Source organism: Alexandromys fortis, unplaced genomic scaffold (genome assembly GCF_014885135.2).
Source record: "Alexandromys fortis isolate MF-2015 unplaced genomic scaffold, M_Fortis_MF-2015_v1.1 scaffold_25, whole genome shotgun sequence".
Lineage (NCBI taxonomy): Eukaryota > Metazoa > Chordata > Mammalia > Rodentia > Cricetidae > Alexandromys > Alexandromys fortis.
This window is the reverse complement of record NW_026067904.1, coordinates 13,869,642-13,895,394: the sequence shown is the minus strand read 5'-3', so window position 1 is coordinate 13,895,394 and position 25,753 is coordinate 13,869,642. Positions and strand designations below refer to the sequence as shown.

The window sequence follows — 25,753 nt, the reverse complement described above, 5'->3', positions numbered from 1 at the left end:
TGTGGTGATAAATACAGTGTGTCGATAGGCGTGGGGTCGTCTCTACCACCTGCAGTGTCTCAGATGCTAACATTCGCCCACTGAGAGGATGGAATGTTTCTAGGAGGCACAGATGTGCACACCTCGTATATCACACACTTGAATGTGACAGAGCCTCAATGAAGGGTAAACATCTGTTTCTTCAGAGCTACCTTCACATTGAATGTGATTTCCTCCATGACGTACACACGTTCAGGAAATGCTTTGGCCACCTCCTCCACGCTGTTGAAATATTGCACCGGCTCCTTTATGTCCCGGTCTTGTTCCAGCAGCTTGAATTGTCCTAAAACACACGACAAGCAGAAGAGAAGTAAGAGGTTTATGCTGGATAGCTGTCACCGTGGCGACAACATCCTCTTCCTTCATGGCAGCTCTTCTCTGTTGTAGATTGCTATTCACTACCATGTTAAAAAAGGACGATCACCCCTGAAGGTTTGGTTAAACTAGAATCTATACAATTTTCAAAAATCAGTGTGAAAATGAGAACAAATTGCATTTCATCTTTTTCTGATCAGATTCAGGGTTCATTATCAGAGCTCTAAAATTATAGTGGATGGATGCTTGCGTGTCTTTAGACCTCCAAGGGAAAACTTAGTCTGCTATAAACAGTGGCTCAGTTTGTTTTCAGCATTAAACTTTCTTGCTATTTTGTTTTAATAACTATTGATATTACTTTCTAAAACTGAGGCCCTGTACCATGGCAGAGCAAATCTTCTGAAGTTAGTATTTAGGACAGAATAATATCAGGGCTGGGATGTAGCTTAGAGACAGCATCTGACACCAGACAAGCCATGGGCAACCCACCTTCAGCAGGGGCAGCAGTGTGACCTGGACTTAGCTCCCTTTCCTGATTCAAGGTTTCCAGTTAGAGTTGGAGAGAAGGTATCAGCTGAAAGCGAGGTGGAAGAGAGTGATGGAGGTTTAAAGAGAGACGTTGAGAGCCCACTGAGGACGCACAGTGCGGGGCCTGCTGAGCAGCATGCAATCAACACTGGAGGTTCCCGGCTGAGAAGGTCAGGGACACGGGCCCGAAACGGGAAGAGACTTAGTCTTAGATTCTGCCACCGCTGTGAAACCGCCAGTGCCTATGAGAAGTGAGGCAGGAGGAAGGACTCAGGAGATATGCAAGGGGGACCCCAACGCCTGCTCATCCACCTTTAGGTCGGGAAAGATACCAAAGCTCTTGGTGGGAAGGCAGAGAGACAGTGAAGACGTAGTGGGATCAATGGCTCTGATGTAGAGGGAATTAGTTCAAAAGCTATGAAGGAGAGAGGCCTACTTAAAATACATCCCTGGGATGCTCTAGACGAGCTCAAATATTACTTTTCAGGAGCCAGCCTAGCCAAGAAATAGATTTGATACACTCCAGCTGAGACAGACAATCTCTCTGTGTTACGGGATGAGTGACGGGACCAAAGCAGCTGTCGGGGGAGTTAGAATACACACACACACACACATATATATACATATATACACACATGTATATATACAGAAAAACACATACATATATACACAGACATGCACACACAAAAACACATATACCCACACAAACACACACATATATTCACACAAACACACACATATACACACAGACACACACAGTCACAAACATACATACACACATACACACACAGATGCATGCATACANAACTACGTGAAGTGGTGATTTATGTTTTGTAATTTATTAATTTATTAAATGAATAAGAAATTACAGATTTGGAAGCTGAAGGTGATTCAAGCTATCTATCAAGAAACAGTTTGATGAACATCTGAAATGTCACCTGCTCAAGTCTATCATTAGAGTTAATTTGTGGTCAGTGTTGTAGGAAGCTTTTCCTAAGCTGAGGTGGGACTTGCATGCATCCTAACACTCACTAAGTGGCTAGCAGCTGCTCAAACTGAGTTACGTGTATTTTTCTAGTAGCCACACTAACAAAAAGCAAAAAGGAAAAGGTAAAATCATTTTTAACAGTAGATTTGGTTTAAGTCAGCAGACGGACTGAATAAAATCAAAGTTATTTCCTGTTCCTTTTGTGATACATGTTCATGGTGTGTGTGTGTGTGTGTGTGTGCGCGCGCGCGTGTGCCAGAAGACAACCTCAGGTGTCTTCTGGTGCCCTCTACCTTATTCGACACAGGAATTCTCATAGTAACCTGGGGCTCAGGCTCCCAGCAAGCCCTTGTCTCTGCCTCCCAGCACTGGGATTATAAGCACGCCTCATTTTATCCAGTCTTTTTATGTGGGTTCTGGGATTGAATTCAGGTCCGTTAAGCACTTCACCAATTGAGCCATCTCCCTAGTGCTTGCACTAAATCTCTTAAATCTAATATATGTTTTATATCTTGACAGAGTAGACCATATCCTGTTCATGAAATAACAAGGCTTACAATTAGTATTTCCTTATTTCCTCCCTCCCTCCCTCCCTCCCTCCCTCCCTCCCTCCCTCCTTCCTTCCTTCCTTCCTTCTTCTTCTTTCCCTCCCTGGTTACCATGATACCTGATACTGTGTTTTGTATAAGGTTTGTGTGTTTGTGTTTCTGGGAATTAATCCCAGGTCCTGTGCTAGGCGAGTGCTCTCTGTAGAACATTATCCTCAGTCCTTTCTTCCTTCCTGAAGGTTTTGGGAACTGGATCTAGTGTGTGTGCACGCCAGGCATGAGCTCCTCTGCTGAGCCACACATCTAGCTCTCGGTTTTCATACAACTTCTTCCCATCCATCTCTCTCCCACCATGGCTCTTGTTCTTCGGGCACTCTGGAGTTCTTCTATGGTGCCTATGATTTTGTATGACTGATCTTCTCAAGTATCATTAGCATTTAAGCATCAGAGCCTTGCCTGTGCTTGTCAGCTCATTGTTTAGGAAGGTCAAAAATGCACACGCGTGGAGTTCTGAGACCTAACACACACAGGTGAGGGATAAGAAACAAATACAGCAGCAGCCAAATGCTACTCAGCTTTTATCATCTGAACATTCTATACATCAGAAAAAGACTGCTTTCATTTTAGAATGCTTTCCAGATCTCAGTGTAACATTCTGATTTTTATGCTTGTCTCTGTATATTCTAACTACTCTCCTGTGATAGGCTATCTAACACCAATTATTTATAGTTCTTATAGTCTCCAGATGACTTCCAAATCTAGATTACTAAAATCTGACATGCCTTCTTTTCTTCTTGAATGTTATTTTGGAGACACGTCTTGCTGTGTAGCCTAGGCTGGCCCTGTGACCCTTTTGCCTTGGTCACCTGTCACAATCACGTGTTTTCTTCATGGGCTGAGTCATAGTATGTATGTGACTCCTACAGCAGGGTTGGTACACTTTTCTGTAAATGTTTTAGGTCTCACTAGCTAAGTGGTCTCTGGCAAGAGAGTGCAAAAGGAGTCATAGAAACTTTACATTGAAAGAGAGCATTAGACCACACTTACAACAACAGATGACAGGTCAGAGGTGGTCCTTGGGTCGGCTGACGCCTGTCCTGCTGGACAGGGTAGAAAGTACAGACCAGGGTAAATCACAAAACAAGACATCACAATGAAAATGGCCAGCCCTCTAATTCTACATCACTGAATAGTCATAGCAAGGTCTTGGGAGAGCCTGTAACGTGTACTACACTGCCAATATCTCGGAATGGCAGTTTGGCTCGAAATGGGTGAACTTGTCCTGGGATGATGACATAAAAGTCAGCCGCAGGATGCTCCCACCTTCTGCCGTGCTTTAGACAGCCAGACTTGTGTAGAAGCCAGACTTGGCTTCTACTGTTTTATAAATGATATGATGGTGTCGGACTAGTTAGCCTGACACACTCTAGGGAAGATGCTAGGCTATGTCATTGATCTACATCCTCTGTCACTCTGTGGCCTTAAAATTGGAACTTGTTAGAGCCCAACCTTGCAGACTGGATGAGTTAAGGGCCGGTTTCCTGCCAAAAGTAAAATCAATTTATATAACACATATTCCCACGACCCCCACACAGGGGAACTAATTCTTTAACAGACCATTTCATGAATAACACAGTCTTTTGTGCCACCAAATAAAAACATGTGGAGGCTGTGGAAACATCTGTTCTGAGATGTTACTGTCAAGCTCTGTTCTTGGAGACAGAGGGAGCTGCATTGTCTTTCAGCCGCTTTGATGATCTCATAAAACATCTCCATTGTGAGACCTGGCCCATCTGTGGTACCCTGGAACTCCCAGGAGCTAATCCCACACCAATGACATGCTCGTTGGTGAGAGTTTAAATGACTCTAAGGCGATGTTTAGAAGCCAAGGACTCACGCCTTAGTCCATGTGCTGTTCCTAAAACTCCATTTCATAATTAACATGTTGACTAGGACTGTCATTTGGAAAATAGTCATTTTTTTACATGTCCCTCAAGGCAGAAGTACTGGACGAACTTCATAACGCATACTATATTAAGCACAATCGAGAGGCCCCAAGCCCTTCCCTTGACATCTAAAATATAGCACCCTCCCAATACCAAGGGACTATTTTACAACAACGCTTCTTTCCTTCCAGGGGAAGGTTGTGCTGGACATGAAAAAGAGAAACAAAACTTACTGATTAAGAAGAGGGAGCAACAGTGCTGAGTTGTAGCAGGGAGAGGAGGAGGGAGGAGAGTACAAGTTTGTCAAACGTGCTATGGGCTAGAAGTTAAGTGTGGCAACCATTGGCAAGAATTCATTCTGTGCCCAGTGAGGACCAGACTCCAGGGGTCCTCATCACTGTGGCAGTGAGCATGGCCAGGGGTAAATACTCTGTTTTTACAGCAATGCTCTTGCTGCTTGCCATCTTGTCAGCACGGAGGTGCACTTCATGTGTGTAACTAAGAGAACGAGGTTAGAGCAGAGGTTTGCGGTGTCCCTCATGGGACATAACTCACCTAAACAGCACCCTACTGATGTCCTCCACGCCCACTGTGGGAACAGCAGGAACAGCAGAGACCACCCCAGGAGGATAAAACAGAGAAGAATGGAGGAGTGCCAGGAATGGGCACAGCCAAAGGCTAGCCTGAGCCAAGGCTAAGCAAAGAGAGCCCTGAATGTTGAGATGCTGTGTTCTTCGTGAGACCGCCATACTGGCAGAAAGAAGCAGGTGCTTAGAAACAGTGGATAGTTCTAACTCTTTTCCTCTCGCCTCTTTCAGAGACAGACTGCCAGCGTTAAGGTGGACAGGCTTGAGACCACCGTGCAGAAATGCTTTTCGGTTGGTTAATTAATTAACTGATTAATATTTAAGACAAGATCTCATGCATCCTAGACTGGTCACCAATTTGCATTCTAGAAGATGACCTTCGTCTCCTGGACCTCCTGCCCCTGCCTCCCTGATACTGAGATTCAGACGTGTACAGTTACAGCTGACTCAGCGATGTCTTTTAAATAGCTCAAATATCTGAACCTTTGAACCGCTGGGCCATTTCCACAGGTGAAGAAAGAAGTGAGCCATTCCCAATGAGTGAAACAACAAACCAAATGCCACCTCCCAGTAAATAAAAAAGGCTGGGCAGCAATCTGTGCTGATGATCAAGCTCTCCCTAGCAAAGTAGTCTTGTTTTTTATCTGCATATACAGCAGGTTAAGGCCTCTCTAGGACTGGAGTAAAAGGACTGCCCGGGATAAGATACACACAGCAGCAGCAACTAACCCTCTTGCACGCACGCTTCTACTTCCACCAGCGCTGGGAGTTCATTTACTCATATCCTTCCCCACGTCCAAGAGTGTCTGACACAGCCCAGCTATTTGCCTAACGCCGAACAACAAGCAGCATTCTGTGTGGATAGTTCATCATGGCGTGCAAACCATCTTGTTCTTTGTCGGAGCGGCACAGAATCCAACTCCACACACGGCATCACCCATTTAGACAGCTTCCTCCGGGTGGGCGTCCAGACTTATTCCAGTCCTTTGGAGCCACAATGAAGTCAGCTAGTGTTCTTGTACTGAAGGTTCTGAGTATTTAATCCCAGGACACTGGTGGAAAATGCCTAAATGGGAATTTGCTGGGCCAAAGGGCAAGTACATTTTAATTCTTTACCCTGCCAAACAAAGTACAAATTTGTGCCCACTCACACTTCCCCCAACCTCATGTTTTGCCTAATTGTTTACTGGAAAACCTTTAAAGATCATTGTCAATCAAGTCTCTCACTGGGATTTGAATTATATTTTTATTATAAAAGATGACACAATTATTTTTCACTAATTCCTGTTTTATATCTTGGGGATTTAAAAATTCATTTTCTTATTACCAACTTTGAAATTTGTACCAATCTTAAACATAATTTTAAAAATAAGAACTGGGCTAGGGAGACGGCTCCGGCTATGAAGCACTTGGTGCAGAAGCACGAGGACCTGCTCTGCACCCCAGAGTCTATACAAATGGGCAGTGTAGTGGTGTGTGCCCATGATCTCCCAGCTGTGGAAGGCGAAGCAGGAGTGTCTGGGCTCACTGGCCAACCACAGGCGAACCAGAGAGTTCCAGGGATACTGTGAGACCTTGTCTTAAAAATACGGTAGAGAAGTGATTGAAGAAGACACTCACTTCTGACCTCTGACTGCCGCAAGTGCATGCATGTTCATGTACTGGTACACACATGCACAGAGATGTACAAATGTATGCACTACACACACATAAAATAAGAACAGGCTTGAAATGCTACAAGGTGGCATTTCCTATTTTCATCTGATTCTCTGTATCAGTTTGTGTTAGTTTCTAAAGCCACCGTCTGGGGTGAAAAGAACGAAGTCCTTTACAATCAAAGAGAAGGAATGGATCCCAATACAAAGGCCCTCATCATTACCAAGAACAGGAATTAAAACAATGCAGAAAGAAACCATCAGTCAAAAAAACAATTACCTCACAAAAAAGCACAATATATAAAAGTGGACTATTGCAAGTAATATGTGGATATTTCTACTTATGCGTCCACAGGGCTTATACAAACAAGCTGGACTTCTACTCTGACACACCATCTTTGGATGAACCTAAATCTACCTGGATTTAAAACTAAATAATTACTGCATAATTCTGGGGTAGATGTTTCAAACAGTCACGTTAGTCTATACTCTGAAAATAGCTTCTCTATTTTTTTTTTGCAAAAAGGGAAAATTTCATTTTTCAAGGTATCTAATTTGTCATTTGTGTCTTTAGATTTACTAGAAAATTTCTGGGGCGAGTGTTCCACTGAAAGGATGGCCCTAATATGATCTCAGAATTGAGCGTGGCTGCTAACCCTCCGTAATAGGACTCTCAATACTGCCGTTATCCCTCCTCTACTGAATTCAGGCTCCCTCTAACTCTCCCATATTCTTTTCTAGGAATCTTTTTGTCCTCAGCACCCATTGTGTCTCTTCTGCTTTCTACATCATTCTATATGGTATTATTGCTTCAAATTGAAATCCCATTCCCATCCTTCCCCATCTGTTACCACTACACTCAAAACTAAATCCACCTCTCTTGAGGACCAGAGCATCCCTTAATCATGCGTACAATGAATAACACTGTACCACAATAGCTCTTCAATCTCTAAGGGCCTTCCATGACCCTGCTCTGAAGGTTGAAGTGTGCCCAGTGCCAACACAGAGAAAGAGCTAGAGAATCACACACCACATGAGCAGCTTGTTCAGTGCCCCATCAGCCTTGGGAAGCCCCACCTCTGGATGAGAGCCATCTCAGGACGCTAATTTACAGTCAGTCTGGTTCCCCACCCAGTGTCCCCTAAATAGTCCAGGGATGGGTGGGACGATTAGAGATTGAGCTGGCAAGGGAACTGGAGCCTGTAGAGATTAAAGTGTTTGCTTTGGTTTGCATGGGTCAGGAGTAAATCCGGGATTGGGGCTGTGTTCTGACCCAAATTGGCTGCTGCCATGATGCTCTCAAAGCACCCGCAGCTCCTGGGGATGGAGTGGCCTGCTCATTCCAGCTCACCTCCCGCTGGAAGAACAGAGAGGAAGCCAGTAGCAAGAGCGGTCATTAATTTAGTCAATGAATTCGTTTTTGATAAAATTTGAAAGCCTACTCGAATCGTCTCATTTAATCCCCAAAGTGACCTGAAATTGAGTAAATGATAAGGCCATATTTCATTTAAGCATGCTGTAGGGCAGCTAAGCACGGACAGCTCACGGAGTGCCTGGAACCGACCCTGTTCTGGGAAAGTAGAACCCACCCCCCGCCCCCCCCCCCCGCCCCGACGCCTTCCGTTTATAATATCTGGCATGGTTGCTAGTGCAGTCTGTATGGAGCAGCTGCTTCTACTAAAGAGCAAGAACATACATTAAAAAAGTAGGCTCCAATATATAAAAGTCAATTTTATTTGAGGTAGGTTCTTAAGAAACAGAAATATAATGAAATGACCTATTATCTGCATAAAGATCGAGTACCCAAAATAAAACTTAATTTATTTAATTTGAAGTTGGATTGTATGGAAGTGAAGGGGCAAACAAAGGGAAGCAGAAAATTAGGAGAGAGACAGACTGAGTGGGAAAGACAGACAAGAAAAAGTCAGAATGCACATATACACACTTTCCACCCAGAAAACTGGGAGCAGGAGTGTGGGGTCTACGTGGAAGTCGAGGAGTCTGGGTGGTGCGTGCTTCCCCTCCACGCCTTAGGAAAGCATCTACAGGGGAAGCAGAAAGCCAGAGTGTGGCCAGAGAGCAAGGGTGGTGAGGAACACACAGGACTGCAGGATCCCACCACTTTCCCTCTCTTGAAACATGACTCCACTCTTGGCTTCCTGCTCGCTCTCTTCCACAGCTCAACAGCAAACTCCCACACACCGGTGGGACTACAGAGGACAGGCAGCCAGACAGCGGCTGCTCACACTGTGGTTCCCATTAGGGGGAAATGCCTCGATTATAGAAGATTTACTTCTTAAATTCTGCGCCCAAACTGTAGTGATTAAGAACCTCCGTGCACAGAAACGCGATGTGTCCCAGAACCACACTGCACAGCAATCGCCACACGGGCTCAGTCCACTCAAATATAGCAACAGCAAAATGAAAACATTTCACACACAGGCCCTATGTGGTGCTACTGGAAATCTGGTAGATACATTTCTACCAAATTCTTAAGGCAGAAACAGTGAAGCATACTAGCTCTGAAAAGACATGGAGGAAAGTTAAATCTGTACTACTGTGTGAGAGATGCCAATCTGAAAAGCTATGCAGCATACGATTCCAAACACATGACATTCTGAAAGGCCACACTGTGCGCACGGTATAATAATGCCCTGTGGCTCCAGGGTGGGGAAGGGACTACAGAGGCCAGGCAATGGAAGCACTCTGCATGACAGAATGGTGGCTTCAGGTCATTACGATCTGTCCAAGCGCACAGGTGTCCACCATCAAGAGAAACCCTAAAGTAAACAAAGGATTTTGGGTAATGATGTGCCAAGGTAGGTCTGTCAACTCTGACAAATACTCGCTCCACTACGGTGTGAGACGCTGATAATAGGGGAGGGTGAGAATGTATACGTCGGGGTAGGGGACTATGGAAAATCTCCCCAAAAATGTTCTATTAATAAAAATTATGGCAAGGCAGGGTCTCTAGTGCTTCAGTTGCTAGGGTAGAGCCTTGGAGGGCACTGCCAGGCAGGCATGTCTTGTTGTCTTGGCTCAGCACAGGCTCAGCTTCTGATATCACTGTGTCTCCAGCTCGGCACAGCAGTTAAGTGTGTGGGCTTCTGTAGTCCAAGTCTCGTCTCTCACAGGGAGATTCTGTTTAAGTCCTAACTTTCTAGACAAATCCACTCCCTGGTTCCGTAATACAGGTCAGAAATACTGACATTATTAGACTTATGAGTTTGACTAGATATACAGACGGAGCTCAGCACAGTGACAGAAGATAGGAGCTCAGTGGACACACTCATCAGTGCCGGGTCGAAGTGCGGGAAGTGTGTTAGCAATGGAGAGGGGAGTAACCATGCTGCTATCCTAACCTTTCCTAGGACACAAGCTTTCTTAGCTCTTGACAGTGATCTGGGAGAGTTCCTGCAGGGTACAAGACACCAAAAGGTTCTGTGAATTTGACTTAAAGCAGTGACAGTTGGAGGTTAGATGGCAAGTGGGCAGGGGAGAGAAACAAACTCGAAGTACTTAGAGTGCCTTTCCACCACCGTGTTGGAGATCGGTTTGAGAAAGACAGGGATTGGCACGCACCATGCCGAGTGTAATCTGTTTTGAAGACTAGTTGCCAACCAAACCCTCTGCTCACCTGGAGAAGAGCAATTCCAATCCAAATGTCACACGCTTAAAATATATTTGTGACCACAATGTCTATGGACTAGAGTCCTATCCTTATTAAGACTCAATCCTAGCCGTGGAAAAACCCTTACCAACCACTCAGACGAAAAGGCCCTACATTATGGCAAGCCTCTTCAATCTTGCCAGTCCTTCTGTTTTCAGTAAGAAATGGAGACCTGAACAGTCCAGGGGCTGCTCGGCTGCTTACAGCTCCATTCTCCTGCAAGTGCTTCGCTAACCCTGCTGAGCAGCAGATGCATACATTGTTCCTCTATTCCAAAGCAGCAAGTGGTTTCCCCTCCCGCCCCCCACCCCTGCCAGAGAAGACTCCCTCTCCTGCTTGCTTCAGTCTTTGCTGATGAAATGGCCCTGCTCTTGTTCCAATACTTCATTTTCCTCCAAATGCCTCCTTCTTTGTTCTGCAAAGAATTAGCTTACTGGGCATTCTCTGGTGCTTTCAGGTTCTGACCCTGTTCCATGTTAAACAGGCTGGACTTCGTGTGGAGGACAGGCTTCTGTAAAACACTCCATCTGAGGAGGGCAGTTATGTAAACAGGGCTGCTGGCAAGATGTCTGATGGGATCAACACAGCTCAGGAGAAAAAGCGCTTTTAGTGAGGGCTGAATCTGTCAGGGAACAGATGAACTCTAAGCAACACTACCATTATTCATTCAGGCCCGCCCCTCCCGATTCACTGTGTGGTCCAGGCTGGCCTTGGAATGTAAGATACACCTGCCACAGCCTCCCAAGTGCTAGGACTATAGGTTAGCATCACCACATCTGAGGAGAAAAGCAACATCTTGTTTCCAATGTAAGGTCAAGCTTTTAACAAACAGAAATCACCAGGAAAATATTTAAAAAATTAATAACGACCTAGTTGATCACTGTAATTTCTGAAATCATCAAAAGGGATCATTTTGAGATTTTAAAATTTTATTATTTTAAAAGGAAAAAAATCAAAAACATTTAAAGGGTCTGGGATATTTCAAAAGGCTGCCTTTAGAACTAATAATATTTAAAAAACTATACTGAAGAGACAAGTGCAAATTAATATATAAAGTACAGTTCTGTTTACTCTGAATCATAGAAGATGCCAATAATCAATCCACAGTGACAATGAGCATCAGCTACCCTCTGTGGGGAGAACTCAAAGGTGACACACTGTATGTGGAAAGCTGCCCTTTGTGGGGACAACTCAAAGCAACAATCACAAAACTGAAGTGTTTGTTGTTTTGATGGTGATTACTATGGGCTTAAAGCTTCATAATAAGGAGAAAGTGATCTGATTACAAATGGAAATTGTCTATCAATTACACAGGCAGATGGCCATCGGGTAGATGGACTTGGTCCTCACACATGTTCACCATTCATATGGTGGTGCATTCAGAGGAGTAAAGAATGTATATAAAAAGTTTATTACTCCATGGTGATGACAGTTCATAATCAAGAAAACCAGCATTGATTAAGACAATCGAAAGGGATCTGGAGAGACGGCTCAGTAGCTAAGCGCACTTGCTGTTCTTACAGAGGATGTGGTAGGATGCTCAGCGTCCACACTGGACAATTAGCAACCATCTGTCACTCCAGTTCCCTCTTTCTGGTCTGTGGGACACCTGTACTTGTGATGCACACACGTACACACATATTTCTTTTTTATTTTTTAAGTGTCGTTCTTATTAAACACTGGATCATAGTTTTATTTTGCTAGACTTCTGGTCATTTTGGTGTTCAGGAATATTTTTGTGGAATAAATGAATTTACAGTTAGGAAGATGAAAAATTATTAATAATATATGATTAAAAAAATGTTGCCACTACCAACTAGAAAAGACCAGTCTTTGGTATTGGCAAAGCTGGCTCATTCTACAGAGAAAAACCAAATTGGACTTCCAAAGCACATGTAAAGTCAAAACGATCATTTTTATCAAAATTAAGTGTTTTTGTTTGCAGAACTATACTGTGGGAAAAGTTGATGGGCAGGTGGTAGAAAAGATGAAACTTAGAAAGCCTGAAATAGAGCTAAGATGAATGCTGGGAAAAGCATCTGGAAGATACCACCACCAATACCACAATGTGCAAGGAGTACCAACAGGCATTTACTTAAGGATGCTGCACAAATGACTGACAGGCATGTGAGGCAAAGCTGAGAAGTCCAACAAATACAAACAAAGAGCAACCCTTCACACCTAGTAGGACTACACAGTTGTATTTCCTCATGGAGGTAAGGATTCTTTCATGCAGCCCAGCTAGCCTGAGACTTGCTATTTTGCTTTGGATGAGCTGAGACTTCAGATCCCCCCACCTCCTGAGTACTGGACAGACAGGTGTGATACATCATGTCTGGATTTACACAGTGCAGAGGATCAAATTGCACATGCTAGGCAAGGGCTACCAACTGAGCTACGTCCCCAGCCTGCAGGTAAGGAATCTTATTGAAAAGTGGACGGATTAGAGGGGGGCAGCAGCTCCACAGAATGACCTGGCACCATTTAGTGAGGCTAATACTCCATATTTCCAACTTTCAGAAATTCTACTCTGATGAATAAGTGCCAAATATAGGACACACAGGGACATAACGGCAGAGCCTATGGGGACATTCATTGCAGCACCATTTTGATAACCTTTGATAGACAGCGAGGTACAAACACACTGCAAAAAGGGGATTTGAAGCAAGGCTGGACGCCAGATGAAAAGAGAAAAGAGATGAGATTTATATCACTACTCAATTTACATAAATTACAGACTCTTGTGGGCTGGGGAGACTGCTCAGGGGATTGGAGTACATGACGAGGGCCTGAATTTGGATCCTAGTGTCATGAAGAAGGTTTGATGTAATTGTCAGATCCTTACCTCACAGCAGTGGGGGCAGGGGGTGGGGGTGCCTATAGGCAGGAGGACTAGTGGAGTCTGCTGGCCAGGTAGCCTAGCTGACCAACTGTACCTCCAGGTTTACTGAGAGATCCTGTGTCAAGGAAGAGGGTGATGGGGAAGATGCCCAAAGTCTTCCTCTGGCCTTTGTGTGTGTACTCACAAACATGTGCACACACATGTATCACCCACCTAAAAATGTGTGCACAGAAATCATGGAACCTTTACAAAAGCACTTCTAAAGAAACCAGGCATAATAAGCACATTTAAATGACTGCACATGGGTGGGTAAGAAGGGAGTAAGCAATCACAATAAAACGACATTAAAATAAAGTCTCCCCCATGCTTTTATTAGTTGAAGAAAAATTAAAGCTGGTTTTCAAAATTACTATTTGCTACAGAAGGAGAAAGGGTAGAGGGCAGTGGGAACATTGCCACAGCGTCTCAAGGTCAAACACTGGGTGCAAGAGTAAATCAACACACTCTTTTAGGAATCAGCTCGATTGCCTGTTGCAAGTGATCCCTTCAAAGCTCCACACAGGTCCCAGGGTCAGCTTCTGAAAGGATTATGCCTGGACATCATGGCCTAAGCAAACACTCCAGCACACAGAACTCTGCTCCACCCTCTTCTTCAAAAGCCCCTTGGGAGCCCATGCAGGGTGGCCAGGTGTCCCGCCCCTTTCTTCTGTGCTTAGCTGGTTCAGGGGTTGTGAAGAACCTAACATTTTTCTTTATATAATGTTCAAGATAAAACTATTAGTCTTAGAGACAAAGATAAAAATTGAAATGACTTTCAACAGTTGGTCCAAATGTTCATTCAACTGTTTGATATAATAATAAAAACTACAAATGTGGCCCAAACCATAGTGTATGGATGGACTCACCATGGAACAACCTATATCAAGTAACAAAAATAATGGGTAAATTCTAAAGCAGTATTATAAACTTGCCATAGTCAAATCCTTGGATATCTCATTAAAATGGACTTCTGAGGCTCCATCAACCACCCAAATTTGACTCAGGAGTGGGGGTAACAGAAGACACTCAGCATTCCAACAAAGTGATGCTGGCACCAAACACCCAGTTCATTCTTAAGAACCCCTGCCACAAGTCAGGCTGATATCGGAGAGTTTAAGGCTAGCCTGGTCTACAAAGAGAGTTCCAGGACATCATCCAAGACTGTTATACAGAGAAACCCTGTCTCACCCCCTCACACATACAAAAGAACCCTTGCTTCAGTGAAAGGAGGCCAAACACAATGGCATCGATGGAGGAGAGAAGAGACTGAGAAATTCAGGAGAGGTTGGAGGTGCTCAGCTTTGCAGAAAAAGAGAAGGTGGAGGGTCAATTTTAGGGAAGGTTTTTTCTTTAGATGACTTAAAGCCAAGATGATGAAATAACAGAATGGAAACATATAGAAAAGGAGGAGGAAGAGGAGGAGGAGAGACGAGAATAAACAGAACCCCATGAGTGGGAAGGACAAACAGCAGGGACAGTTTGTCCATAGGGCCTGATGACAGGGCTACTGAAGGAGGGCCTGGACTACATTTACCAAACTGCTGCAGACTGTTGCCCAGCAGTCCTGTCAATTTGACACGCACATCTCCTAGCTGCCACTCTGTGCTTGCAATCCCTCACGAAGAAAGCTAGGCAGACAGCACATCTGACTGTCCCTTACGATGAAGCCATCTGCTTATCATGCCTTCAGAAAGCCTATATAGTTGTCATGGCCACAGAAGCGTAAAGGCCGTGGTCCAAAGCTTTTCTCCAGGATGTACCTGGGAGCTGGACAGGGCTGCATCTCTAGCATTACCCAGTGAACTATGCACCACTAGTGTTTACTAAGGAATGCTAGATAAACCTTTCTCCCCAAGTTGCTTTTGGTCATGACATTCATCACAACAACAGAAACTTGAATTAAAACACCATCTGCAAGGATTCTGTGAGGGTCACATAGAGTAAACCTATAGTGGGGTACAGCACAGTGCTTAGTAGAGAGTCCCTTCAGATGGGGTCTATTATCTCAGGTCTTTTTTTCCACCCCCTGTTTGTACCAACAACTTATTTTATTGATTAATGACAAAGTAGAACTAATCAAATTATATTGCATAAAGAGTTTTTGCAAAAATTATCCATTTCCTGATAATAAATAAATACAGATCTGTACAACTAGAAAATCCAGGACAGTGACAAATACCAAAATAAGAAGACAATAGATTCTGGGCCCCAAATCCAATAGCCAAACCAAAGAACGAAGTTAAAAGCTCTCAGATTTTCCTTTGAAAATGGGGAGTTATGGTCTTCATATGATTCTACCTCAGATAGGCTCTAAATATAAAGCCTTTACCAAGAGGTTTTATTGTGAGTCCCTAGTGTTCAGGTGTAGTTCAGAAGTCTACCTGAGCTCTTTCTTTCCTGGAAATGCCACCACAGTGAGGAACACAGAAAGATTAATATGGCCCAGTGCATGGACTGCGGTGACAATGACAATTACAGAAGAGGAGGTGGGGAGGAATTTTACTTTACATTTGTGTTTTGGTGCTATTCTTTCTCCTGAGCCTTGGAAACTACCTTGGCTCTCATCGCTGGTGTAAATGACAAGATGCGGGCAGCTATGACTGGGCACACGCAGATCACCACCCAGGCTGGATCTGGAGAGGGAGCAGCAAAAGCCACTCGGGTCCTGTTGAACAGAGAAAGCCATCACCACCAGGGTCACCCAGGGAGTGCTCAGAGGATGGGTCAGGGCAGGGCTCATTTGAGATGCAGAAAGCCACATTGGGCAGAGCAAGAAAGACCCCTGTGAGATCCCAGGTAGAAAGAAGCTGGTGTCTAGAGAGATGGGGGTAGAACCAAAGACCCTCAACAAGTATAACTAAGCCAAAGGTTTCAGTTCCAACCCAAATTAGTCACCTCCTTATCAGAAAAGTCTGTAGGCGAGGGCTGATGGAAGGCTTAGTCACAGCCCAAGAGAGACACACTCCCCAGGTGGGTTTGCTGGGCCAGAGGAGGTTTAGAGGTATATTTAGAGTCGGAAACAGCTTTGAGATACATTACACCTGCAGATATCAAAATTATTATTTCTGTGAAAATAAAATCTGCTGTCAAGTTTTTTTTATTTACCAAGACTTCTCACCTTACAGAAAAAAATAAACAGAGAAGCATAGAGCTCTGACACAGCCACATAGGGGGGAGAGGGGCTGGGAGAGCAAGAGCAGGGTGGGGGCTGGGAGAGCAAGAGCAGGGTAGGAGGCTGGGAGAACAAGAGCAGGGTGGGGGCTGGGAGAGCAAGTGCAGGTTGGAGGCTGGGAGAGCAGGAACAGGGTGGGGGCTGGGAGAGCAAGTGCAGGGTGGGGCCTGAAAGAGCAAGAGCAGGGTGGGGGCTAGGAAAGCAAAAGCAGGTTGGGGGCTGGGAGAGCAAGAGCCAGGATCCTTTTCTAGCACAATGGAGAAATGCTGAGGAAAATCCTGCTTTATATGGTAGAAGATAGTCTCCCCAAAATAGTGTTCCACCCAGGAAGAGGGCAAGACACAAGCAAGAGATAACAGAAGATGGGGAGGCTCAGGAGCGCGGCTGTTCTGAGACAGAACATCCTGGTCCTTTGCTTTTGTTAGTGGTCAGATGTGAGTGATAACCCCAACCTGCTGTCTTCCTCCCTAGGACATTTCTGGAGCTGAAGGGGGAATGTGATCCCCATGGGCCTATCACTTCTCTACCATTGCTCAGTGAAAACCCACCTCTCTCCTCCTGGTGAAAGTGGGAAACGGGTTTGGGTAAGAGAGACATGGGAACTTTCAGGAGGGTCGGACAAAAATATCACGGACATCTGAGCCAGAGCTGGTGTCTGGTGCCATCCCACCATTGCCAGAGAATGCCCACTCAGACCCGGGAGCTGTAGGAGCGCTACCTCTGCCCACTCCTTCCTTCCTCCTTAAATATAGCCACCTCCCTCCCTTGCCAATCTTCAGATTGGCACAATGATTAATGACCCAGGCAAGAACTTAATTTCCTGTCCAGTAGTCCAAGGCTGATTTCCAATAAAAGAACTCACTCAAGACAACTATTTCCTCTCCACAGTTCCTAATCTTTTATTCAATCGTGGGCATTCTTCTCTCTCAGTGTGAAAGCAGAATCAATTTTTGAACCTCCATTTGGTGAATATTCCAAAGGATCACTGAATGCTGAATCTGGAAGGGACCTTGATGGCAGTGTCATGGAGCCTCCTCTCCTCTTGCAGTTCAGACAGGAGTGAGGGTGAAGGCTGACACTCACACCATTCTGTGGACACATGGTTTGGTGAAGAGGGAAGTGCAATTTTATAGGCCACAGCTTGGGCTCCTCGCTGGACTCATTATGGAGTTACCTTTAATGAAACAGTCAATTCTAAACTGGGAACTAATCACCATGGCCGAATGTTTTTGCAATTACAGGCTCAGGCAAAACACAACCCCAAAACAAGCATCAGGGAAAACCTTCAGATACCACAACACAATTACTATGTCCAATTACCTCCGGACGCCTTAAACACCCAGAGCAGGTGTAATGAACTGTCTTGATTTAAACTACATGTATCCGTCTCTTGTATTTATTTCTCAGAAACGCCTGACAAATAAGTAACTGCACTGCTCTCTGTGAAATTAATTCTGAAAACAGAGGTTCCTAAATGATATGCTAATGACTGCATAATAGAATACCTTTTTTAGATGCATGACTTCCCCTAGACAATTCCAGTTACAACTCAGGAAATGCTTTCTGTGTTGGTGCCTAAGTGATCTGAAATTCACAAGTACAGTATTCAAATGGTAGGCGGTGGGCTGGGCTGAGCTGGGCTGAGGGGCGGGCAGAGTGTTCACAGAGCAGGGGACACTCCAACATGGCCACAGCCACAGACAGGAGACTAAAAGCTTTTTGTGTAGATCCAGCTTCTCCCATTAGATGAGTACTCTTCCTCAAGTAACTGGTTCATTCTGAATGTTTGCGAGTGTCATATGGTGTGTGCCCAGCGCCAAGGTCAGAAGAGGATGTCAGGTGTCTTGGTCGATCATTCGGTGCTTTATTTCCTTGAGACAGTGTCTCTCACTGGACCCAGAGTTAGGGTGACAGGCAGCAAGCCCCACTGACCCTCCTGTTCCTTCCCACATAAAGTGCTAGGGTTAAAGATGCATGAGTCACCATGCCTGACTATGTGGGCTCTGGGGATTTGAACTCAGATTCTTACTCTTGGGCAGCACAAACTCTTATGGGCTGAGTTATCTTCCCAGCCGGAGACAGTTTCTTTATCTGTAAACGAGCAATAACTAAGGCTTGTTGAGATGTTACTGTTAAAAACTAAATGAATAGCATGTATAAAAGTATCCACAATATGGTGTGCTAGAACTATTTGTTAAACTTAAGTTTCATAATTGTGTTTTCTTTCTGAGTGAAAACATTACAATTGCTATAAAATACAAGTACAGGGGTTTATGTTATTTTATTGCTAAAGTAGATTTATAGTGGCTCTAGATTCCAACAAGTCAGCTCCCAATCAGCTATCACTTGTTTCCCATCTCAGTGTTATAATGGACTAATAGCAAAATATCGACCAGTCCTGGAGCTGAGCACTAGGAATTAACCTACAATGTGGTGAAGCTCATGGACTGCTGCCCCAGTTATTCTTCTACTGCTGGGATAAAATGCCCCAACAAAAGACACTTACAGCACGATTAATAAAAACTCAGAGAGAGAAATTGGGGCTAAACCTGAAGGTCAGAAAAGCAAAATAGCCAGTCACCGGCTCTTAACCTCGACTTCAATCTGAAAGTGGCGATTCTACCTCCAGGAATCTCAGAATGAGACTGTGATTGAGAGCTGTCTCTTCCTGTTTTATAATCCTCTCTAGGGCTGAGATTAAAGGCATGCACCACCCTGTTTCTATGGCAACTAGCGTGGTCACTGGGATTAAAAGTGTGTACCACTGCCTGGTCTGTAAGGCTGACCACTGGGGTTGTTTTACTCTCCAATCTTCAGGCAAGTTTTATTTATTAAAATACAAACGAAATATCATTACATACAAGAGAAAGGGTTTACTCTGGTCCATAGTGGACGGTACAGAGCAGTCACCACAGCACAAGCTGGTCCCATTGCATCAACAGTCAAGCAGCACAGAATCACAAATGCTATGCTAGAGGTCATCTCCCAGGACCGTGGGCAGGAAATGGCCTCACCACAGCTATTAAACCATCCTTCACAGGTCTGACCAGAGTCTGTCTACAGGTAATTCTAGATTTGGTCAAGATGACAACTGATACAAACAGTCGCCAGAATGACAGCCTTCACCAGGTGGGCTCCAGGACCCAGTGGAAAGGACAGAACATATCTTCTTCATCTGCAAAGTCTGTTTTACTGATTTCATAGGCTGCGATTAATTAATGTTAGCAAATAAACATATAAAACAGCTAGCGAAATTGTAGACTCAGAGTAAGCGGCTAAAAACTGTAAATGTTCAAAATTCTGCAGTATGGGGTCTGCAGAGGAATGCACTCTGTTTTCTGTTTTCATTTATTTTATAAGACAGTAGTAACATCAGTTCTTCTACATGCTGAGAAGATTTGCTATGGAAATCCCGTGGAGAAATACAGGAGAGCAAGGGCCAATCTTTAAAGTAGTAGGTATTGTTAAACCCAAGTTTCTGGTCCCCAAATGAATTCACAGAGCCGAATTTCCGATGCAAATTACACGAGAGTTTTTAATATTTAAACTCGTTTGGACCAACACCTTGCCTGCACTCCAGCATGGTGGGTGCAGAAAGTGTGGCAGGGAGCCCTCCAAGGGTAGAACTTTTAAAGGGGAAATGCCATAATGAAGGGAGTTCATATCCTGTTGTCTTGGGATTGGGTAAAGAGAGTATGGAGTAACATAGTTTTTGAAACCAATGGTCAGCTTTGGGCACAAAAACCCAACAAAGAGTCATAAATTACTGACAAGGTATCTTCAAGGAGAGTGTGTCTCCTAGGAGCATCTCGATCTCATTAAATTTTATAGTCCTAGCTCCTTAATTGGCTATTTTCAGGGTGCTTATTCGAATTCTGCTATTGCAGCACATTTCTGGAGCTGAGATTGCCCCCACCCATTATATGGTTTAAGATGAAGTCTCCCTTCTTTAAAATGGAGCTTGCAAAGTCAGGTCCTCACAGTATGAATGAGCACATCTATATTCAAGAAAAATATGCACTGTATGTTGGTATTGTACTGGGTGATGTGGGAGTGATTTCTTTCTAATCTGTTGCTTTCATTGGTTAATTAATAAAGAAACTGCTTAGGCCCATTTGATAGGCCAACCCTCAGGTGGGTGGAGAAAACAGAACAGAATGCTGGGAAAAAGAAAGCTGCGTCAGTGAGTTGCCATGATTCTCCCACTCCAGAAAGACACAGGTTAAGATTTTCCCTGGTAAGCCACCTCGTGGACATATTAGAAATGGGTTAGATCAATATGTAAGAGCTAGCCAATAAGAGGCTGGAACTAATGGGCCAGGCAGTGTTTAAAAGAATACAGTTTCCATGTAATTATTTCAGGTAAAACTAGCCGTGCAGGCGGCCGGGTGCCGGGGACGCAGCCCGCCACTTCCTATTACAACAGCTGGGGACATGGATCACTGAGAAAATATACATACATCTGATGGCTCGGTCATAGCTCTAGGATGTTTGAAAAAGTACCAGAAGTGGGGCTCAAAAAGCCAACTGTAAGTTTCCTATGAAAGACCAAACAGATCTTTGGTTATGGATGTAAACTTCACCCACACGGGCAGGGGTGGGTCAGAATGCATCTGATGGACACTAGTCCTTTCTGGAGCAGTTGGAACACTGTAGTTTCTGTGTGGTCCTGTGTGTCATTACCTAGCTTATGCACTTATAGGTGAGAAGGCTGCCAGTCTCACTGCTGCCCAGCTCCATTAGGGACAGAAAAGGGCAAGCTAAATTTCCATGACCTTTGAGGTCCAGATGATTCAGTGCAGAAACTTAAAAAATTCAAAACTAAACTCTTGACCATACTTAATATGATAATGAGTGAGGATATGAGCCTTTAAGATGGCCAAGAGCTGGAGAGCCAGAAGACGGTTCCAAAGGCTATAGAATGTTCAAGAAGGACATTATGTACTATGGAAAACTCAGTTTTTGCCCTATGCTCTCCCAGCCTAAAATTAGTGGGTGGTTTGTTCAATCATCACTCTGAGAATTCAGCTAGCCTGCCACTTGTAACTTGGACAGCATTTCCACCTTTGCTGGCTTTCAGAGACAGCATTTTGATTTCCTTGGCTGAATGCAAAACACATTAGCTAACTAACCACACAAGCTGGAAGGAACACACCACAGACTCAACGCTGGCAGACAGGATGCCTGACAACAGTCTTAAAGGTCATGGGGTGGAGACAGGATGACCTAGAGAATTCAGGACACGGGCTATGTAGTTTCCAGACTTACTCATGCATGGCAATCACTTTAAATATAGACCTAGAAAGGAACGGATCTTACTCTAAACCCATCCCACCTCCCTTCTTGTCCCCACAACTTGGTCTCACTATCTAGTCAAAATGGCCTACAACTTCTTATGTAGCTCAGCCCAGGCTGGGCTTGAACGCAGGATCTGTTAATACGCCATCTACATACACCCTGCTCCTTGAAGCTGTTCTCATCGCTCTAGTTCTGTTGTCTTAGTTCTGGTCCGAAACAGTTTTCATCACACCACTCAATTATAGTCTGGCTCTGTTTTCCACACATCCACAGTCCTGGTGCTAACACAATAGCTCTAAAATGTAACATATTTCTATAAGCACAGCCCGGGCTGGAACCCTTGCTGGCTCCTCAGAACTCCAGACACAATTCAAACTCCCCGCTCTGGCAGAATTGTTTGATTGTCTGTCTCTTCAGCAGACTCCCAGAGGGCAGTCTCTTTGTCTGGAATCCCTGATCTCCTAATATACATGAATTGAAGGGAAGAATAAATAATTGAATAATATATACTTAGAAATGTCTGCTAGATCAATGAAGCAAGTGCAGTGTGAACAGAAGCTTAGGTGACTGTGGCAGAGAAAGGGGATGCCTACTTTTTCTCTGGGTGTGTCCACCAACCCATCCTGAAGGCAGTTTACTCTGCTTATCACTGTATTATTTGCCCAAGCTTCCTCTGTCCTAAAATATTTGGCATATAGCATCACCTACAGATGTAAGAACTTGAGCTTGGCCAGGGGAGTATTTATTCAAAGCCTTGAAGCAGCAGGAACACCATGCTGAGGCTTAGTATTTAGCTCCCTAATCTCTGAGTCAGTCTGTGCAAATACTGCTAACTTACTTCATCAATGGCTATACGCCCCCAGATCACAAGACCCAATCTCTGATGTTTACTGCTGACTTTTCTAATTAGAAATATGCATATTATGAAAATTTTTACAAGATCCACTATCTAGGGCTGGGGATGTAGCTGAGTGTTAGAGTGCTTCCCTAGCATGTACGAAGTCCTGGCTCAGTCCTCGGCACTACATAAAATTGGTGTGATGGTGCAAGCCTGTAATCCTAGCAACTGGGAGGGGAATAGGAGGATCAGAAACTCAGGGTCATCCTCAAATACACAGCAAGTGATGATGGTGTGCTATCTAGAAAATGCCCTCAGGTGGCAAAGTGTGACAGAAACAGAAGGCAGGACAGGTAGAGAGAAGCATCACTTTTGAGGATCTGAACATGTGATTTCTGAAAAAGCCACAGACTATTTTCAAAGCCAGCTAGTTCAATGAGAAAGAGACGCCACGTTTCTTACCTCAACATAGGTCCCAGATCATAGTATTTGATAAAACACATTAACATTTGCCTACCATGCATTTACAGTAACTTTGTGGGAAGTAGCAGCTGTCATTCTGAGCACTGCTTTGGTCCATGGGAGTAGCCAGCAAGTACACGTAAGAGGCAGTGAGCTGCCCACTCTGGGTGGAGTCAGGGTATGTGTAAACACCTCTTCCTTCACCTTTTCTGTCCCTGCCTCAGTGCAGAGGCTGTTCCTCTGCTCCTCCTACTGCGAACTTCTCCTGTCCGCTCCAGGGCTCCATAGGAATCAAGGCTGCTCCCTCCTTTGTGGGTGCCTAGGTTCAGGTGTCTGCAAGCATCCTGTTCACAACCAATCCAGAGGACATTGTGGACACGCCCACTTGAACAGGCATCCACATCACCCTGTATTGTAGTCACAGACCTGTGGTTTCTCACCATCCTACCCTAGTCTTCAAAACTCAGACTGGTTATTTGGATCTGACATCTTTCTTAGATGGAACTGTTTGCATTCCTGTTTTTATTAGCCTTGTCCCTACAATCGAGCACCTTCGAAAGTTTCTCAAAACGAGGGTTAATGCTGACCAATTAGATCATTTCTGCTGAGTCTTGGCAAAAATATCTATAGACCTTTTGGAAGCCTACATTGCCAACAAGGGCTTGCAGAGATCTAGGTAATATACCGACGTTCAGATTTTTTAAGGAACAGAACAGATTATATATACAAGGAAACTATCAATGGTTATGTCCAATCATGCAAAGTTAATGGCTCACTATGCCGGGTACAGAGCAATCTGATACATCTAGAAGTGCTTATCAAATAATCATTTGGAAATTAAATCATGGGTAAAATATTAATCTTAAAGATTTATAGTTTAAAATTTTTTCTCAAAACAAAATAGTGACAAATGATAAAACACATGCATATACTGATACACACATTTTAACACTGAAGGGTCAGGTCAGAAAGCTAATGAGTAGCCCATGACAAACAGCCCATAATCTATGAGTAAACTAGATAGCACAATGTCTCAGCAGCACAAGTCTTCATGGAGAGAACTAAGTTCTCCATGATCCAGGGGACAAATTAACCAAACTATAAAGGAGGGTATGGCTATGCTAGGAGCCCACTGAGCATGGCAAGTCTTCTATATCAACTGCATGTTTCTATTGCATTGCTGAAATCTAAGCCTGATAACCAGAGATATCATTCAATGATAATGTCACAGGATATGAAATGTGAACAAATTCATTCCACCATGTCTGCACTGAGCCCTTCATATAGACTGACAATAAGAACACAGTGGAAGCTGAGGGGATCTTTTATCCATAGCTCTGATGAAGCAAACTTTATTAATATCAGCATATGGAATTAATATTAGCAACAAGCACAGGAGATGCCTGTACCTGGTTAATTCTGTCCAAACAAGCAACTGATCATGTGACTCTCACCAGGAAGAGCAGGTGATGAGTTTCTGGCTGATAATTACATCACCGTGTTGACAAAAATGATATAGGGAATAACTTGACCTGAGTTTGAGTTCTGAAAGGTGATAGCAATGTTGAAGGGGGGACAGGGTCCTGCCAGACAAACACAGATGATTGTCACTGTAGCATTTAATCATCGGCATTGTCTACAACTGGATGTGCCTTGGTTTCAGAACAGAGTCTCTACTGGGCTGGCTCCATCAACTCTGACTAGAGCTTAAGCCAGCAAGTTTCCACAGATACTGCCATGTTTATCAAAATCTGACTTGTTTTCATCATTATACTGATCAATTAGAGACATAGTTGGAAAAGAACCCCAATTTCACTAACTGATAATTTTAAAAGTAGACACAACATTTTAGAATTTTAAAAGTAGACACAACATCTTAGTATATCTTTATATAAAATTATTGGCCTTTACTGGTTTAGTTCTACCAATATAAATGAGCCTAACTGGACCACAGAAATTTAAATTTAATAATTTAAATTCAAATAGGAATTTCCTTACACATTTGATGAATGTTACATTAACAGAAAGTACATTTTCTCTAGGGAGAACAGGCCCTGCACCTCACCTGGGCAGCACAACAGAGGTTACCCTGTGGAGATGGGCTTGGAGAGCAGGCCCATAGATCTAGCCCCAAGCATCATCTTACATAAGGTGGTGTGAGCAAGGGGAAGATGCCCTCCCCTCCCCCACAACCCCACTACCTGTGGCAGGTGGGAGAGCTGGTCCTGAGACCACAAAAACCAGTGAGTTGGCTAGGCACTTCACCAAACTGCTACAGCATTTGACCGAACAGTCCCTGCACCTTGCCTGAGAAACACAGGAGAGCTGGCCATGGTGGTGTAGGTGTGGGAGAGCCAGCACTGAGGATCTGCAGGTGCTCTGCCCCTTGCTACTTGCTACATAGAGTGAGCTAGCCAGGGCAGTGCTGGAGAGCTCATCTTGATGTTGAGCATGAGGGACAGCTGGCAGGCTGACCGACCCAGCAACCACCCAGGTTCAAAACCAGGGTTATAAGTTGGCCTGCCCCAACATCCACCCCATCTATGACCTGCAGGAGCATATGAAGGGGCCAGTCCTATAGACCCAAAGTTGTAGGATCTCCATGACATAGGAGAACAACAGAATATCCAAGAGGAGTCCTAGTAAGGGGCCAGTATCGATACTGTAGCAGAAACCAGAGGCCTTGAACCAGACCCATGACTTATTGCAATGAACACTTGCAAGTAAAGATGTATAGACTAAAAGGTTTACTGCATGACTCACCGTATCACGCTGCAGCTTCTAGGGCAAGATTTTTCTCTTATTTTTTCTTCTCTTTTAAATTTT

General features: G+C 44.2%; 1 protein-coding gene across 3 annotated transcripts in view; it reads right to left on the bottom strand.

Moving 5' to 3' along the window:
- Positions 1-25,753, bottom strand: part of Garem1 (GRB2 associated regulator of MAPK1 subtype 1) — a 174,963-nt gene that overhangs the window by 43,179 nt on the left and 106,031 nt on the right. For 2 of the 3 annotated variants that reach the window (XM_050134912.1, XM_050134914.1), the window contains exon 3: positions 192-322. In XM_050134912.1, coding sequence (XP_049990869.1) covers positions 192-322 — 131 coding nt within the window. Of the gene's footprint in view, positions 1-191; positions 323-25,753 lie in introns of those variants that run through there. The other variant, XM_050134915.1, reaches the window with a different exon arrangement.